The sequence below is a fragment of the Colletotrichum phormii genome (genome assembly GCF_030913505.1).
Source record: "Colletotrichum phormii strain CBS 102054 chromosome Unknown BDP81scaffold_12, whole genome shotgun sequence".
NCBI lineage: Eukaryota > Fungi > Ascomycota > Sordariomycetes > Glomerellales > Glomerellaceae > Colletotrichum > Colletotrichum phormii.
In genome coordinates this window covers 695027-713542 of record NW_026851454.1, presented here as the reverse complement: position 1 = coordinate 713542, position 18516 = coordinate 695027, and the positions used below count along the sequence as shown (strand labels likewise).

The 18516-nt window shown below is 51.4% G+C and overlaps 4 protein-coding genes and 1 non-coding gene across 5 annotated transcripts; 3 read left to right on the top strand and 2 right to left on the bottom strand.

Moving 5' to 3' along the window:
- The first annotated feature begins 388 nt into the window (after positions 1-388).
- Positions 389-495, top strand: BDP81DRAFT_t200. The gene has a single exon. It is a non-coding gene; the product is annotated as a tRNA-Phe (tRNA).
- Positions 496-2090: 1595 nt separating this feature from the next.
- Positions 2091-3582, bottom strand: BDP81DRAFT_430022 (uncharacterized protein). The gene has a single exon (XM_060590570.1). The coding sequence runs from the start codon at positions 3545-3547 to the stop codon at positions 2357-2359; it is 1191 nt and encodes a 396-aa protein (XP_060444245.1). The 5' UTR covers positions 3548-3582; the 3' UTR covers positions 2091-2356.
- Positions 3583-4166: 584 nt separating this feature from the next.
- Positions 4167-5759, top strand: BDP81DRAFT_321588 (WD repeat domain-containing protein; the record flags this gene model as incomplete). The annotated part of the gene is made up of 2 exons (XM_060584630.1): positions 4167-4698; positions 4753-5759. The coding sequence occupies 2 exons, from the start codon at positions 4167-4169 to the stop codon at positions 5757-5759; spliced, it is 1539 nt and encodes a 512-aa protein (XP_060444244.1).
- A 988-nt stretch (positions 5760-6747) lies between these two features.
- Positions 6748-8137, bottom strand: BDP81DRAFT_430019 (uncharacterized protein). The gene is made up of 2 exons (XM_060590569.1): positions 7681-8137; positions 6748-7537 (listed from the first exon to the last, which is right to left on the bottom strand). Exons 1-2 carry the CDS (start codon positions 7683-7685, stop codon positions 6985-6987), a joined length of 558 nt encoding a protein of 185 aa, XP_060444243.1. The 5' UTR covers positions 7686-8137; the 3' UTR covers positions 6748-6984.
- A 3625-nt stretch (positions 8138-11762) lies between these two features.
- Positions 11763-16935, top strand: BDP81DRAFT_40259 (glycosyltransferase family 28 domain-containing protein). Its single transcript, XM_060588849.1, has 4 exons — positions 11763-12872; positions 12930-13027; positions 13090-16275; positions 16332-16935. The coding sequence occupies exons 1-4, from the start codon at positions 12035-12037 to the stop codon at positions 16611-16613; spliced, it is 4404 nt and encodes a 1467-aa protein (XP_060444242.1). The 5' UTR covers positions 11763-12034; the 3' UTR covers positions 16614-16935.
- Positions 16936-18516: the final 1581 nt, after the last annotated feature.

Sequence of the window (18516 nt, the reverse complement as noted above, 5' to 3'; positions counted from 1 at the left end):
ATTTTTTTAATTTTTTTTTTTTCAACCAAGACATGGAGGGAGGGAGGCATTGTGGCCGCATCAGCTAGCGAAGCCGAGGGGGTCATTCATCTACGGAGCATTTAGGAAAAATTGGGCATAATAAAGTCTTACCTCATTTGAGGCTGAATCTTTGGTCATTCCATCAGGTTCTCTTTTGGTGATGTCTCAGAGTGACTCGCTGTAATTCCAAGGTCTACCACACCACCTTCATGACTCTAATACAAGGTTTGCTGACACGTTCCGTACGGACGAAGAAGTGTTCTAGAACTTTCAATCGCGAAAGATTACACAACCTCCACCAACTTCTCGCGACATGAAGCCCGGGATTCTTAGCAGCACCACCTGTCTGTGGATCTCGAAGATGGCGGCGGACATAGCTCAGTTGGGAGAGCGTCAGACTGAAGTGGGTTCTCAACCCTAGAAAACTTCATTCAATCAATCTGAAGGTCGTGTGTTCAATCCACACTGGCCGCAACTTCAACTTTTGCTCATGGCTCCAACTCGTTCGTGATCAAGTATGCTGCTGGACATTGATAGACTCTTTTTGGCCTCTGTCTGTCTGTCTCTCTCGTACGAACTCAAGTCATATAACTAATTCACACAGTTTGCATTCACAGTCGAAAGTTGTCAATCACTCAACCACTTACTTAACTTACTTGGCTTCTCAATGGAATCAATCGACTGAGGAAGGATAAGCAAACAGAACTCTATTGTCTCTCGGGTAAATTCATATATCAATTGGTATGAACGCTTACACTGAATACTCCCCTCCCACTTGTCATAAATGAGAAGTGATCGTGCATCTGCTTGGCCTCCATCCCCGGAATCATGGTAGATAGATAGATCATGAGAAAGTTAGCTGAATGATCATGCTTTGCGCCGAGTACCACCTTCACGACCCTCACATCCTTAATTGTCAATTATTATTTCATTCGTTCTCATAAGATGTGATGTGCTCTGCCGTTACATTGCTACGTAGGATTCGCTTTGACTCCTCACTGCGACTGCTGAGATACTCACCCCCCCTGCCCTCTCGACTTGCTTCTCAGACTGAAGTCATGTTGATTGACCAAGGTAGGTAGGTAGGTACTTCGAGTATGTCTGTGCCTTACCCAAAAGAAGAGCCCCTCATTTCAAGTCAAGATCGGCGATGTTACTTTGCTCTTTTCGCCGTAGAAGCCATCTAGAAGTCATCCACCGACGCAAAGTCTTCCCCCTTCAGTGTCGCCATGACGTTTTCCAGGCTCTCTCGAGTGAGGTCGTCGCGGAAGACAAGACAAGCCAAAGAACGCCCAGCATCTTGGCACGGCAGTTCTGTGCGGTTGATTCCCAAGGAACGAGTCTGTGGTACTCATTGAATTGGACTGCCTGACTAAACCCACACGAGTTGAACATGGCATGAAGCTTTCAGCCCATGCCATGAGCTGCGAAAGGAGGCACGTGTAGTCTTTGACAGCAACGAGGGGTAACAAAACCAGCTCACGAGATTCCATTCAAAAATTAAAGTTCGTAGTTGGCGATACAGAGGTGTGTCTTCAGATGAGGCCGACCCATCGAACGATCCCAGCGCACATCTCAGATCCAAGAAGTAGCAGCAGACAGGCCAAACCCACTCCCCCCTGGCGGCGTTGCACCGTCTCTAACAAGTCCGAGCAGGGAGAAGAGACGAGATAACGCCCTTCCCGTCAACATGGCTGTGGGACGCCCTGGCTAATAACTAATAACTGTCAACCAGGCCAAGCCTTCTTCAGGTCCATTTGGAATCTTGGGGAGGGAGGGGGTGGAAGTCTGCCCATCTAGGGCTGAGAACAAAGACATTTGGAGAAAAGTGCTCAGCAATGGCCAGGAATGGATTCATGGCGTGGGGGTGAGCACACTTGTTTAGTTCCCAAAGGCTTAAAAAGGCTTAAAAGGCTAAACAATTCCTCGGGGCCACCGATCTTCTTTGAAGCCCAGTAAGTCCGGTCTGAGGTCCGGCTGCCCGCTTGTGAAGCAAGTGGAATAGGTTCACTTCCTGTTCTGTCCTGCCCTCTTCTTCTTCTAGGAAGAAAATCGCAAGGCGCGTATGTCAGCTTAGGTATTGATGTCTCAGCCAACATCGAGATGCTCGAAATAGCGCGGCTATGCCTTGGAAACATTGGAACTTTTGGTGTTTTTGAATCTTGATTACATTTGTGAATCTGAAGCGCCATGCGCCTTTTCCATGATTCCAATCCTGATGAGGATTCGCTATGCGGGGTGTTGTAGTTACAAAATATGTTACAGTGTCTTGTACAAGCAGCCTCTCTTGGCAGCAAACATCACATCCATCACCATTTACTATACACCGGGAGTCCTAGTATCGCGCACTACCAGTATGCTCCCTGAGGCTATGGCGCACCCTTCGCGCGTAACGCGCCACCTTTGATTTGACATCGAGGTTGTAGCCCGGCATGGTGCCAACAGCCTTGGAGAAGACACCCAGCTTGCCGCCCCGGAAGGAGTCTAGGGCCAGCTCAATGGTATCGACGAGGCGCAGCGTCTGCATGTCGTAGAAGAGGCCCGCGAACTGCATCTCGTCCAGCACGGCCAGCACAGCTTGGGTGTCCCCGTGGCGGTACCAGAGGATAGAGGCCAGCTCGTTGTAGAAAGGCGTAGAGACGCCGAGGACATAGGAAGCTAGGCCTAGGTCCTTTACGCGTGGGAGGACGTTCAACGCCAGTGGGGAGGAGTGCGCAAAGGACTGGTCGAGGGTCTTGAGGCCCTGGAGGAGGTGCATCGAGTACAGCGGACCATGGGAGTCCATGCTGAGGGCGTCTGGCTGGGCCTTTTTGGACGACTTCTTCTGCGCGGACTTGGCCTTCTTTTCCGGATCCGGCTGGTGGTTCTGGTCTTCGGAGATACCCAGCCTTGCGACCATGGAGAAGACGTCGCGCTCCAAAACGGTCCAGACCTCAACGTCGGTGTTGCACTGGTCCAGAAGGGCCTGTAGGCGGACAGCTTCTTGGGCGCGGGCGTCCCTCCGCGCAGCATCGATCTTGGCGGCTTCTTCCAGGTCTGATTCGAGCTCCTCTTCCGGCTTGAAGGAGATGCGCGACGAGGCCAATTGGTTGCCTTGGATCTGGTGCATTCCAAGCGCAACCTCAGCCGCGCGGCGCAGAGCAGGTGGGTATTTGCGCAGGATGGCATCGCGAGATCCGGACTCGGGTTCGGGTTCGATTTGCGAGGATGAGGAGGCGTCGTCTGCAGCGTCCGGGGTAGCCTGTGGCGGGACCTGGCCGCCACGCTTCGCAATATCGTCGAAGATTGCACGGAAGACCTGTCTCTCGGTCGGGGTAATGGTGGACTTTCTCTCGCCGTCTGGGCCGCTTGGGATATCGGTTCGCTCTTGGGTAGGGCCGTCCCATTCGAAGGGGATGCTCTGCTGGCCGCGGCCTCGGGGGTGGGCGTGGAGCCGGCCTGCGGTTGTCGAGAGGGATCGTATGGACACAGAACCTCTCAGAATTGTCCTCGTCTGGTAGAGGAATGGCGTCAATGTTGTAGCCATTGTGTGTGCTGTATGGTGGAAGCGCAAGTTGTGCACTTCACTTTGCGATGATCAAAGGTTGCGAATCTGCAGATGCAACAAAATTTCCATCCAAAAATCCGACAGGGGAAGCTCGGGCCATGCAGGGACCCGGGGGGGGGTGCTGTTGGCTGACGTAATGGACATTAAACCCCCTGCAACCGCCGCGGACCTCGACGCGTTGCGACGCGCTTTCAATTAGGCAGGTTCGCCTCCACCGCGCTCCTTCTGTCGTGATTCACGCTCTGAATTGCCTCTTCTTTTTTCTTTCTACGGACAATTCCAATCTCTTCTTGGCCTCATAACTCCCACACCTGGATACCGGTGTAGTTGCGACAGGTCAAATCCGAGTTTGGCATTGCAATTGCGATCCCGGAGTTGCAATTATCGCAGTAAGTCACAAACTTCCTCTTCCTCTTCAACCATGCTCAACTCTATCGTGATCAGCCCTGGTACCGAACCACGAACACCGCCGATTGAAAAACACGACCACAGTCTGATACGCATCCGCACACCAAATCTACGACTTTTCCTCCAGCTCGACCACCGCCAGATCGCATACATTTACCTCTTCCCGTCCACACCCATCCCAACCGCAATCATGGCTCGCACTAAGGTCAAAGCCGAGGAGGATACGGGGATGAGCGCGTTCGAGAAGATGCGATTGGCAAACATTGCAAAGAACAAGACCATGCTTGACGACTTGGCCAAGGCTTCGAATAAGATCATGCCTCCCAAGCCCAAGCCTGCGCCAAAGTCACGATCCACTCCTGTCAAGAAGGAACCCGTTGCCCCGACTGGCCCGGTCCGGCGCAGTGCTCGTGTTGCCGGATTTGATGCCGATAACGAGACTCTCAAGCGCAAGTATGAGGTCGAGGTTGAAGAGAAAGTTGCACAGGAAAAGGCCAAGAAGACGAGAATCGGTGGCAACCTTAGTCTGGGGGACATCGCCGTCGACGGGAAGAAATTCAACCATGGTATTACCGGCTTAAGTGCATTGGTCCCTCGAGGCGCCCAGCCAGGTGTGCCCACCTTCACGGATGAGGACGTCGCAAATACCTCGGACAAGGATTTGAAGGCGCTGCGTCAGAAGATGGGCAAGCTCGAGCTCTATGAGAAGTGGAGTCCGCAGGGTAAGTCTTGCGATCTGAACCCCTAATGCGCCGTAGTTGCTCACATATTCCCAGATATCAAAATCTGCCCACTGCGCATCTATGCAGCCACGTTCCACCCGACCGAGGAGAAGGCACTTGTGTTTGCCGGCGATAAGGAAGGCGCCCTAGGTGTCTTCGATGCCTCCCAGGACGGTCCCCCGCAGGACGATGATGATGAGGACGCCTGGTTTGACCCCAAGATTGGCGCCTATAAGATCCACACCCGGACGATCACTACCATCATTGTTTCTCCGTATGAGCAGCAAAAGGTTTACACCTCGTCCTATGATTCAACCATCCGAGTCCTTGATCTTGAAAAAGATATGTGCGTGCCCGTCTGGGAGCCTGAGGAAAAGAACGAGGACATTCCTCTGTCCGCCATCGATATACCTTTGACGGATAAGAATGTCATTTACTTTTCCACGCTCAATGGCGCTGTTGGAAAGGTCGACATCCGCGACCCCAAGTCCACGGAGATGTGGCAGTTGTCCGACAACAAGATTGGAGGATTCTCTCTGAACCCGCGGGAGCCCCACCTTCTCACCACCGCTTCTCTCGATAGAACGGTCAAGATCTGGGATTTGCGGAAGATCACTGGCAAGGGCGATATGAGACACCCTGCCATGCTCTACGAGCATAACTCCCGCCTGTCGGTGTCCCATGCCTCCTGGAGCCCCGGCGGGCAAATCGCGACTTCATCCTACGATGACACAATCAAGATCTACGACTGGGCGGACCGTACCGACTGGGACAAGTCCACCGAGATGGAGCCGAAGCACATCGTGAAGCACAACAACCAGACAGGTCGTTGGGTTACCATTCTCAAACCCCAATGGCAGAAACGGCCAAAGGATGGCATTCAGAAGTTCGTCATTGGTAACATGAACCGCTTCGTTGACGTCTACGCTGCCAATGGTGAGCAACTTGCGCAGCTGGGCGGAGACGGCATCTCGGCTGTTCCTGCTGTCGCCCACTTCCACCCGACGATGGACTGGGTGGCTGGGGGTACTGCGAGTGGCAAGCTATGCTTGTGGCAGTGAGCCTAGGGGCATAGGCAGAGACCACTGGGGTTCCGTGTATTGGACCGCCTGCTTGGCGATAGGGCGAAAGGGAACTGGCATGTCATTTTGCGCGGCGTTGGAGGATTCGAGGTCATTACTGCTGTGGCGGATGCTTCAGGCCGTCAATTTTATAAAAGGTTTATGGAGGGTTCTGGAGGGTTCTGGAAGCTAGGATACTCTAGCTTATTTGCGATCCAGTCAGTATATAGGCAGACGCCATGAGCTCTGTGTGGGCACGGCGGCCACGGTAGTCATGGACGCTGTTATGCGGGTACTATACCGTTGGTAGGATCTCAGCCGGTGTCGCTTGGATTAGGACGGGGCATTTTTGGGAAAGAATTGGACAAGAACCTTTTTGGATAACATTACTATGACTAAGACTTGACTGTTTGCTCATCAACAGACTACCATATTATAAAGGTAAACACCTGGACTACCCATTGTGTCATGATATGGCAGTCCAGGTGAAAGGAAGGCGCACCTGTATCTAGCTGCCTTTGAAGATATAAGGAAACTTGTAGAAAAATGAGTAGAATGTTCCAGCTAGATATGTTGCTGAATGGGCGAAGCTGTTTCTAGTGGGATATCCCGAACGTTTGAAGCGCAGTCACTCTGACAAGTAAATAGCCATGCTACTGCCGAATGCCGTCAGGAGAGCTCCTCCTCGTTCAGGATCTCCGCCCTAGTTCCTTCTCTCGGTGCTAGGAAGCCTTTATATTGACGTATGAACAAGAAGAAAAGCGATATAATCTGTTGGAGGTTGAATGAGTAATGAAATCAGGACCGGATAGTTTTGGTTTTGGTCTTCCGCTGGGCAAGTGGCCGTTTGTGAAGCTTTGGATATGGGAGCAAGAGCATGAGCAGTGGCTGATGTCTGGCCTTCGTCACTTTCATGTCGTTTACAAAATGGTTCTAAGTATCTCGCTGCTCCCAGAAATCATTCTTGCCTATTCGACGACACTTTGGGCGATGGTTGGTGGTGTGTTGGTTTTTTCCATGTATTTCATGCCAAATATAATTGTGGAGCTGGTTCGACGGAAAAAACTAGAATTAGCGGACAACAGCCCACAATCCTGCATGAGTATAGACATTTGATTTTGTCTCCAACTATGTATGTACCAATAACGGTGTATATATGGGCACACCTGAACTGAAAAGTCGTATTGTTAATCGCCTCCATGGTTCTCAGAGCCCACTGGTGCCATTAAACCACCCGGTAAGCATCATAGATGACAGTGGCTCCCAACCGAGCACCACTACCCACCCACATGGCAGTGTTAACAATATCCTTATACCGCTCATCTCCTGTCTCCATCTTGACATTCAATCGGAAGCTATACTCGGAGGGCTTGACATCATTCGCTCTAGCCGGATCAAACAACCTCTCCATGACCTCCCGCGGCCCAGTCCGCCAGCCAGTCGTCTTCACAGTAATGTAAGCCGGCATCTCATCATCCGTCTTCAGCAGATACGACGTCTCGACAGCGGTGCTGAGGGTCTCGTTGACGACAATCTGGCTATCCTGCCCGCCGGCGACGACGGTGCCGGTGCCCCACTTGGCCGAGAAGGCGCCCCCGGAGAAGGAGATCCAGTTCCGCTGGCCGAACGGGCCAACGCCGACAGGGATGAGAGGGTTGAGGTCCACGACGATGCGGAAGTCGAGATCGAGGGTTGGGACCGGGAGGGGAAAGGCGGCGGATGTGCGGTTTTCTGGGAGATTACTCTCGTTGAAGGGGGCACTTTGTTGCGATGAGGGACTGAGAGGTCAAATTAGTATTTGAAGCTTATCTTCATACGAGCCTCGAGATTCTTCATCATTGGAAAGAAAAAGGCAGCCACCTACGCCAAACAGGCTAAGAAGGTGAGCAAGGTGAGCAGTGCGTGAGGGGATCTGAGATACCTCATGCTGGGCTAGATCTCGAGGGTAAGATACGCTTGGTGGTCCTTGGTTCTTTGAGTTGAAGGGGGGCCCGAGGGTTGCAGCGGTGATGAAAGCTTGAGGCACAGGATAGCCAGTGAGCAGGGAAAGTGTGAGATGATGTCAAGAAACGGATTGAGTTCTATGTACTGCGCAACGTCGTCATTTGATCCCGTCCCCCCTCTCGCGGGTTTGATGCCCCGCCCCCACAGTAGTATTCGGCGATGGTGACCGGCATTTCGGGTCCGGATCTCGGCTTCAGTTGAGCCCTTCGATCGCGCACCTTGGTGTCCTGGCCAATTCAAGCCGGACTCCTGCTAGTCATTTCCATGAATTTTGCTCGCACAAGGAGGATTACAGTTGGAACGTCCGAACAATGCGGTCGAACTTCTATCCAGCGATTTGCGACTGTGCTTTGAGTTCATCTCTGGCATCGCTTCAATTTGAGCAAAAGTTGCTAAAAGAGTGATGGCCATAAGGAATGACGTGGAAACAAGAAATACACCACATGGAAGTGAAGCTTCGTGTACAAGAATTATGTGAGATTTGAGTGGTCAGTTTTGAAGTGAGTCACCAAAACCCGGTATTATGGGATGTGGAAAGTAAGGCAGTTGAACCTAACCGGCTGGGTAAGACCAAGAGACAACTTTTCAGCGCAACAAGAAGGGCAGTGTCTGTGAAGTTCAAATGAGCTGAAGTCGGATGTCAAGTGCTTCGTGTTCTTATTTATTGTTTTGGGCTTATTCAGATTCAACATCAGTCTTTCACTTGAGCATATTCCATGGGAGGGCTACAGGCCCACCACAGCATGGTCCATCTCGCTCGAAAATTCTTTTCAGATAATAGTAAACATTGAGCTCGACGATGTTGAATGTGTCTTCTACTTCGTTTGTTGTTTTTCTCAATCGGATAGCTTTGGCGGCGGCTCTCAACAAAAGAGGAGACTTGATATGGGGCAGATCTGGTATGCCCCCGCGATGCGAATCGCAGTGCTCGGGCAGAGGCCACAGAGTGTCGTTTGCGGTCACTCTGGGCTGATGTCATTTTAGGCTTGGTCCCCTCACTCTCCCCTTGGTTTTGGGTCTGTGGGTGAGTCTGAGCTCAGGTGAGTGACAGCAGCTATCGACTGTATTTGGCCACTCAATAGTGAACATCAACGTCGGTTGAAGGCGAATAATGAGTGATCTCGATATGCATCTGCTAATGGCTGATAATGTGGTGGTTTTTTTCCAGCTTTACAGGCGCAAAAGATCAACCTTAACGGGATAAGGTTTCAAGGGAAATTATATAATATAGTACGTAATTTAACTATATAATGTACATAATATATCTTATATACGCACTTAATTCAATATAATAATTTTATTCTAGAAAATATACTACAATATATGTAGGTAAATTACTAAAGATATATAAAATTATATACTTATATAACGATATAGACTACTAAAGTTAACGGTAAAGGTAATAAGAGGTTAGAGATAGGCAAAAAGGAAAAAGGTAAATAAGTTGAGATACGAGTTGGGATAATCAGAGAGTTGATCGTATTGATGATTATTCTATGATATAGTGAAAAAGTGTAGTTTATATATAATATAAATATCACATGTAATTATATGTAATCACATGTAATCATATGTGATGCTTAAGTCCGAGCATTAAGTTTATACGACATATGTGCCTGTCGGCGCTTTAACATGTATATGTAAAGTGTATTTACGTTCGGGCTGTACGTGCGTACAAAGCGTTGTATCTCAGTAGATACGTACTTCAGTTGAGCCTCTTATTACCATGTAACTTCTTAAGCAGTTAACTCATATGATACCTGTATTTATAATTTATAAATATATCATTTAAATTGTGGAAAATCAATGAGTCTAAATATATTTATGAAACATCTGTAGCCCTTATATTCATTATGATATTAATATTTATTTCTTATATTAAGTTACAGAAAACTAGATTTAGAGTACTAATTAAGTATAAGTTTTAGAATTTTAATTAATATTCTAAGTAGAACTGTTTTTAAAATATCGTAACTATTTAATTAAAAAAGATTATAAATATTATAAATAGTTAGTTAACTTAGTTATATTAAATAGAATATCAAAATTCAATAACTTAATATCAATTTTAGAGTTATGCTTTATAAAATTAACCTTATAAAGATATTTTGTATTATAAAAAAATATTATTCAAAAAGTTTATAAACTTTAACGGAAAAAGAAGTTATTATATTAAATCTAGCTATTTATATGCGCTAGTACTAAGAGCTTTTATATATATTAGAGTAGGTAAAGTTATTATTTAGGCGTAGGGCTGGAAGCGGCGGAAGGTCGGGTATACTTACGCGGTAAAAGGTTGGGCGAAAGTTAATGAAGGGGGATAATAATCGGAGTTCGGTTGGTTAGTAGTTGGGTATGCAGTGCAATATACCCAGTTTTCCCGTCACACAATATGTCATACACATTGGTGCTCCGGCGGATGCCTCCGCCGAGGGGGATGGCTGATTATGAGTCGAGAGTATTGTGTGCCTCGGGTCTGACGGGAGCGAGGTCAGGCTGGTCGGCTCACATGGCAATCCATGTCTTTTGTCGAGATCTTGTGATGGGACCCGGATGGGGCAGTTTGGCGTCATGAGAGAGGCTTATCGATAAGCAAGCTTGATCTGAGGCCAATGGGAGGGGTGGGATATGTCGGGGATCCACAGGGGACTTGGTTGCAGTTACCTCAAGGTTATACCTTTGTACCTTTGTACTTGTGGGCCCCCACGGCGCCAGTTTCTCTTCCTTTGATCTGTTGCCTCTCATCTTGCTCATCACACTCATCTCTTGCTGATGAATCTGAAGAGAGTCAGAAGAGGAGATGAGTTACAACATATCCTGCCTATTCTATGACTGGTCAGAGGCTCATAGACGGATACTCACTGGGTAAGCAGAGGCAGAGGCAGGCAGGGGCCATGGGCCATCACAAGCTTCATGCAATCAGACACTGGAGCGACCAAAGATTGCTCGTGAGCCTACTCCTTTCAAGACACCGGTCCAATGGGAAAGCAAACAGAGAGAAAGTGAGAGGAATGACTGGACCCCTGAGAGAAAGCACCCATGCATCTCAGGCCCACAAGGTACGGGTAGAGAGGAGGAAATGCGCGTACTTTTGGCGCAGCATCGCGTGCAGCTGCGCACAGAACTTGGGGGAGTCCAGCTGCTGCTAAGGTGCTGCTAGTGCACATTGAGAAGACAATGAGAGGCAAGTGAGACTGTGAGAGAATGATGAGTCTCTTCAAGACATTCGTCTCATTCTGACTGAAGAGGACTGTCCGACTGGCTGCTCCCGGTTATCTCCAGGTCGAACGTGTAACACCTTACGGAGTACTTCGTACGTACGGATAGCTGGTGCGAATGCGACGGGACCAAACTGCCTAACAAATGAATGGCAAGTGGGCTCTTCTTTCCCTTCTTTTTCGTTCCCTTTGCTTTTGTCTCCTATTGGTTGTACTCTGCATTATCTGACTGGAAATTGCCGCCTTTCCCCTTGTACTTTCACTCTTAAAACTGCGAGGTATCAATGACCCTCACCTCGTGGTAGCCTTGGAGACGACTGTCAATTGTCCACCCCAGTCTCCGTCTTTTCCGGGGTCCAGGCGCAGCAATAACCTTCATTGAACTGTTCCATTTCCCATCAGATCAACGAGGCACCTATTCCACTGTCCTCAGTTCAGTCCCAAGACCTATTTTGCCTGGTGCTATCTTCTCCTACCTACTACCTACCTACTACCTACCTACTAGCTAAAGTACTGTGCCTTGGTTACCTAACCCTTTTGACTCTTTGTCTTTGTGCTACCCTCCTCAACTTGTCTTGTCTCCCGTCTCTTACTCAGTACATCCTTCAAGGTTGCCGCCGTGTCTCTGGCTGCCACTCCGTCTTCATCCCAAACCAACGGCCCAACCCACGGATACCCTCCTTACCTCACCTTGCTTACCTTACCTTACCTTTCCTTACCTGACCATTAACTCTGTACTTTATCGCCATCAGACCTTGGCCCCGGCTTGCCTTGTCCTCTATTCCGTAACCCTCCCGCGAACTCGAACCTTATCGTCGTCGCCCGAATGAACCCGCTGTAGCCAAACGAATCTTCCTCCACCCTGCCACCCTCCTCTCCGCCAGTGCGACGCTTCCGCTGCCGCAGTATCGTCTTTCGCCTTCCCCGCCTCTCCACCTCCCGTGTCGCCCGGACAAAGAGGTCGTCAACACATAAGAAGTCCTACCTAATCAAGGTAGCCTTCGACCTACCATTCGCTCGACTGCCTCCCACCGACCCAACACCCCGATAGCGATGGCGTCGCCCGCTCCAGCTGGCGCCGCGAGCGTCAGCTTCGGCGAGGACGATGTCAAGAAGCGCGTCGGCAAGAAGTTACAGAAGAAGCGGCACGAATCAAATACCCCGACGATGGAACTGCCCGAAAGGTTAAAGGAGGGCGACGATAGTAGAGAGGAGGATCTGGTACCGCAGCAGGGCCCGCCCATGTTCATGAACATGAACCAGTCCATCTTCGGTCTCATTGCTGCTGCCGGCTCACGAGTTGACTTCCACGATCGCTTTGAATCCAGCGACGAGGAGAGCGCCGACGAGGACGAACCCACTCGCCGTCACGGCGCCGATAAGTTGGATGCTGGTGACGACAAGGTACACGGCATCGGCCACCTCCTGCATCGCAAACAGCGCCGCCAGAACGACTCCGACTTGTCAAAGACGACCGTCCTCAAGAAGGATTCGTCTTCCAAGACCGAGAAACACCGGCGCAAGATCTCCGGCTCCAAGCTCCTCCGATCGCTACCGGCGCTCCCACGTCTGCCACGGCACAAGTCCAAAAAGGAGACCTCCAAGCTGGAGCCCACCTCCGAGGAAGCTAGCGACACCTCCGAGGCCTCTCCGTCCCAACCCGTCGATGATACAAGAGAAGACGACGACCAAGACGGCCACCGTCTCGCCCCCGTTATGAGCAGGATGCTCGAGGCAAAAGCCGAAATGTCCGCGAGACCCAGCTTCGACGTCGACCGCCGGTCTAGCGACCAGCTGAACTACAGCGACTCTGCTGATTCAAGCTCCACTGCGTTGGCGCGCCGTCTGCAGGACATCTTTGAGTTTGACCATCCCGAAGCTGTCATTGAGGGTATGTTGATGAATAATGCCACGCCGGCAATGAGCGCTTTCAGCTAATACGCAGTAGAATACCCTTGTTGGTTGCTCCAGAGCGTATTACTCCAGGGTTACATGTACATCACGGCAAAGCACATCTGCTTCTATGCCTACCTTCCCAAGAAGGCGGTGCGTACTCTCCTTGCCTTACCTACAACCCATTCTACAGTAAATGCTAACAGCAACCACAGCACGAGGTCGTCAAGTCGGGCTATCTATCCAAGAGCGGCAAGCGCAATCCAAAGTACAACCGCTACTGGTTCCGCCTCAAGGGCGATGTTCTGGCATACTACAAGGACCCCTCCAATGTCTACTTTCCCAGCGGCCAGATCGACCTTCGCTACGGTATCTCAGCCAGCGTCAACAACAACAAGGACGGCCTCACCTTCACCGTCGTCACTCACCACCGGACATACCACCTCCGCGCCGATAGCGCCCCCAGTGCCAAGGAATGGGTCAAGAGCCTGCAGAGAGTCATCTTCCGTTCTCACAATGAGGGCGACAGCGTAAAGATCTCGCTGCCTATCGAGAACGTCATCGACATTGAGGACACTCAGATGCTCGAGTTTGCTGATACTTGCAAGATTCGTGTCATTGACAATGACGAGACCTACGCCATCGACGAGTACTTTTTCTCCTTTTTCAGCTTTGGCAAGGATGCCATCAGTGTGCTTAAGATTCTCATTGAGGATGCCTCGTCAAGCGCAAAGGATGCGGCCCTCCTCAAGGCAGCGCAAGCACAGGAAGAGCAGGAGAGGCAATCGAGGCAGTCGGTGCCAGCTTCGGCCCGCAGCTCCATGAGCGCAAGTAGACGCATCGCGCCGCCGAAGCTTAGGACGACCAAGCTGCCCGATGCTGTCAAGGCGACGCTGTCACCCCTATCTGCTCACAGCCCCGCGGCTCTCAGCCCACGCGCCAGTATGGATGCTTCGCGAGCTAGTTTCGATGCCTTCAGGGGGTTCCGCCGCCGTAGTTTGGACCTGTCGACTATCATTCGCGATTCCTCGCCCCGGCGCAGCTTCAGCGGCAACCGGCGCTCCATGAGCAGGAACCGTCTGGACGACTCTCGTCATGGGCCCCACAAACAAGGCTCTACCGATTCATATGCGCAGTCTTCTATGGAAGACCCGAGCTATTCAGGCATGGTGGCATCATCAAATGAGGACCCTTCAGCGAGCCAGATCCTGCGTGGCAGCGACGTCTTCCAGAACCCCACGGTGCGACGTTCAGCTTCTGCCTCCCGGACGGAGCTGGGAAAGAATCAACGCCGCGACAACAGAAGTCCCCCGGCATTGGCCGCATACAGTGGCCAGCATGCTGCAACGACGGGCTCCATTAATGATGGCGACAAGCCTCCCGTGACCCCGACGCTGCAAAGCATCACCAAGATGGGCGCATTCCCCTTGCAGCGTGTGGGCGCCTTTGCCCAGTATCTCAACAGTACTAGTGGTAAGTTGGGCTCAATGCTGGCAACGGAATCTATGGGCTACGTTGAAAAAGTATCTGGCATGTGGCGAGGCGGCCGCAAGCACTACGATGCTCCGCCCGAAATCAAAACGGACGATGAAGATCTGTACGAGGATGCAGAGGGCAAGATCCAGACTTCCATGGATCGTTTCCGCGCACATTTCGCGCTGCCCGAGACGGAGAAGCTTCAAGCGACCTACTTCGGCTACATCTTGCGTGTTTTGCCATTATATGGCAAGATCTACATCAGCGACAAGTCCTTCTGCTTCCGCAGCTTGCTGCCTGGAACAAGGACCAAGCTCATTCTCCCCTTGAAAGATATTGAAAACGTGGACAAGGAGAAGGGATTCCGTTTTGGATACTCCGGTTTGGTGGTTGTCATTCGCGGCCACGAGGAGGTCTTTTTCGAGTTTGGCCAGGCCGAGCTCAGAGACGATTGCGCCGTTACTTTGCTTCAGAGCCTGGAGACGACACGCTACCTCAAGGAGTCGGGAGACCTAGACCTGGACGAGAAGGAAGAAGAGGAGAACGCCATGGCCGAGCGCGACGCGCTGAAGGAAGCGCGTCAACTCGAGGAATTCCACGATCACGAACTTCGCCTGCCAAAGGAAGGCTCAGGCGTTAACGATGCTCCGACGATATTGTTCGACGACCCGAAAGCCTCATTCCTCAACTTCAAGCCTCCTCACTCGATGAAGATCACCTGCTTGACGATAGGCTCCAGAGGTGATGTCCAGCCATACATTGCCCTGTGCAAGGGCTTGATCGCAGAAGGCCATAAGCCTCGGATCGCTACTCACGCCGAGTTCAAGGACTGGATCGAGGGCCACGGCATCGAATTCGCAAAAGTCGACGGTGATCCGGGTGAACTCATGAGACTCTGCATCGAGAACGGTACATTCACGTGGGCTTTCCTGCGAGAGGCCAACTCCATGTTCCGTGGTTGGCTGGATGAGCTACTGGTCTCGGCGTGGGAGGCTTGCCAGGGCTCTGATCTGCTCATTGAGAGTCCCAGTGCCATGGCAGGCATTCACATTGCCGAGAAGCTCTCCATTCCCTACTTTAGAGCCTTCACCATGCCGTGGACCCGGACCAGAGCCTACCCTCATGCATTCGTTATGCCTGAGTACAAGATGGGTGGTGCATACAACTATATGACATACGTCATGTTTGACAACATTTTCTGGAAGGCGACTGCTCATCAGGTCAACCGCTGGCGCAACAACACGCTCAAGCTGCCCAACACCAGTCTTGAGAAGATGCAACCCAACAAGGTCCCGTTCCTCTACAACTTCTCCGAGTACGTGGTCGCACCGCCTCTGGACTTTTCAGACTGGATTCGCGTCACAGGGTACTGGTTCTTGGAGGAAGGTACGGATTTCAAGCCGCCTCAGGAACTTGTCGACTTTATCGCCAAGGCGAGGGCGGACGAGAAGAAGCTTGTATACGTCGGCTTCGGATCCATTATTGTGAACGACACAGCCAAGATGACCCAAGAAGTCATTGACGCCGTTCAAAAGGCCGATGTGCGCTGCATCTTGTCCAAGGGCTGGTCGGATCGCGTGGCCAAGCCGGGCGACGCAGAGAGCGCAAAGGATGAGCCGGTCATCCCGCCCGAGATTTTCGTCATCAAGAGTGCGCCCCACGACTGGCTGTTTTCGCAGATTGATGCGGCCGCTCACCACGGTGGATCCGGCACGACGGGCGCCAGCTTGAGGGCTGGTATTCCTACCATCATCCGACCCTTCTTTGGTGACCAGTTCTTCTTTGGCGGCAGAGTCGAGGACATTGGCGTCGGTATCTGCCTGAAGAAATGGGGTGCAGTCTCCTTCGCCCGCGCGCTTTGGGAAGCTACGCATAACGACCGTATGATTGTCAAGGCTCGCGTGCTGGGTGAGCAGATTCGCAGTGTAAGTCACAATTCCGACCCAATTTAAGATTCAATGGTCAACTAATACGATAACAGGAACGTGGCGTGGACAACGCGATTCAGTGCCTGTACCGCGACATGGAGTACGCGACGAGCTTGATCAAGAAAAAGGCAGGCAAGCACGCGCATGCCGAAGAAGACGAAGACGAGGAGGCCGAGGAGAGCTGGACGTTTATAGGGAACGACGAGCCCGACCCGGATGTGACGACCAAGAAGCTCTCCGAGATGGGGGCACTACCCGGGCTTCCGGGGGACAAGCCTCTCGGGAACAGGGTGATGCGCGTCTCGCCCTCGCCCTCACAGCAACCGGAGGCCTAGGGGGTTGACCAGGAGCTTCTCAGTGAGGCGCTAGGGGACAGCATCTTGCGCGACACGACTCCGAGGCCAACATTTGAGGTGGACGGGGTGGGATCGGATTGGGAATGCGTCGGGGATTCTAGGACGTCACCAAGGTATTGAAATGGACGAACATTGGCTGGCACGGCGTTTCACGGACTTGCTAGAGGATTCTGGGAAAGAGTTGCATTTTTTCTGGTTCGGAGTCTGGGGTGGGAGACGGGGGAACTGAATGACTGACTGATTTACGGGGTTGTGGCGTGATCAGAACGAACGGCACTGGGGACACAGGACAATGTGGCCACCCATACTCATGGATAGAGAGTACATTAATACTCGATTATGACTTTTTTTTTCTTGGTAACGAAGTAGTCTAGTCTGGAAACGCAGACAAGTAAGAGCGATATTTGATGATGCTGCCTCAATAAAAGCTTTCAAGTAGAGTCCCCAACGGCTTTGATGTGTTTAGTGCTGTTTGATGCTTCCAGATGGAGGGTCATGTATAAAGATGCACGTCAATCAAGGTAGAGAGAGAGAGAGAGATAGAGAGAGAGATATGACCAGGTAAAGTCTGGGGGAAGCTCTCTCTCCGCGCTACTTTATTTTGAGCTGCATCTCGATTTACATGGATCATCACGCTATTGGAGCATCTCACCACAAGACAAGACGAGACGGGGGTGGCAGCATCAAGGCAATGCCGGCAGAGATGAGGGAGCTGAAAGCAGCAGCTGCTAGATGGGGCCAAGTGAAGGGGGATTTTTTGTTGACAAGCTGGGAGAGTGAGGTGGAAAGAATCAGGAGACAAGAGAGGTTGAGGTTAGGTGGTGGGAGGCTGCGTTGCTGCTCATGTGAGGTGCCGAGTTCACGCCACTTTTGGGAGGGAGTCAGAGATGCAGGTGGTCACTGGTGTTTGCTGACCGCGGCATCTTTGCTTCTCCCGTCTTCCGCCTACATGGGAATTTGCAGTGGAGCTTATGGGCGCGTGACTGAGAGTGGGAATAGCTGAGGTAATGTCAAGTCTTTTAGAAGGGTGAATTCAATGAGGCTTTGTGAATTGTTCGTTTGCGCTCTTTTCATCAGGTTCACAGGTTGGAGCTATCCTCAGTAAGGTCTTCACGTGACTCATTGTTGGTTGTACTTGTTTGAAGAGGCTCCCTGTTGTAACCCAGTGATGAGAGCAAAAGGTGTGACTGGCTGGAAGAGGTGGGATGATGGATCTGGGTGCTCACAGCTGGGATGAGAGAGTCCTCATGCACTGGCACTGCACGAGAGGCTGACAGACTGGAGAGCAAGAGAGGGGAGTACCTCAAGTGAGTGACAAAGTGAGAGAGGAGTGAGGTGAGTGAGTGAGGGACGAGTTGGGGAATGAACAAGGGGGTGATTCGTGAGGCTCTCATGCAGAGGTCGCCAGGCAGCCACCACTTGAAGCCGGCTGGCACCCTCAGCGGAGAGCATGGCTGCATCATAGAGAAGCAGGCTGGGGTGCTACAGCAGGTACAAATAGGCCATCGCATCCCACTCTTTCAGAAGGGGGTGGCTCGGGTGATAGTGGTTGACGGACACCAAAAAGGCTGCCTTTTCCCCCCTCTGCCAGCGACCAGCAGTGACGCTACCAGCTTTTACCTTGTACCTCGACAGCTCAGGCCTTGTACCTTTTTCTCTCCTCCTTCTGTCCAGCATCGCAGCACTCCGTACTCCAGACATCACACCACAGCTCTGTCAGATACCCATCTCACAACCAGCTTGCCTTGAAGGTGATACAGCAAGAGATAATCCTGAATTACCCGCATTCGAGTACGATTTCATCACAGACACAAACGTAAAATCCAGATCAACTTGCAGCTGCTGTACCTCAACGTTCCATCACCAAACATTCGAGGCCTTG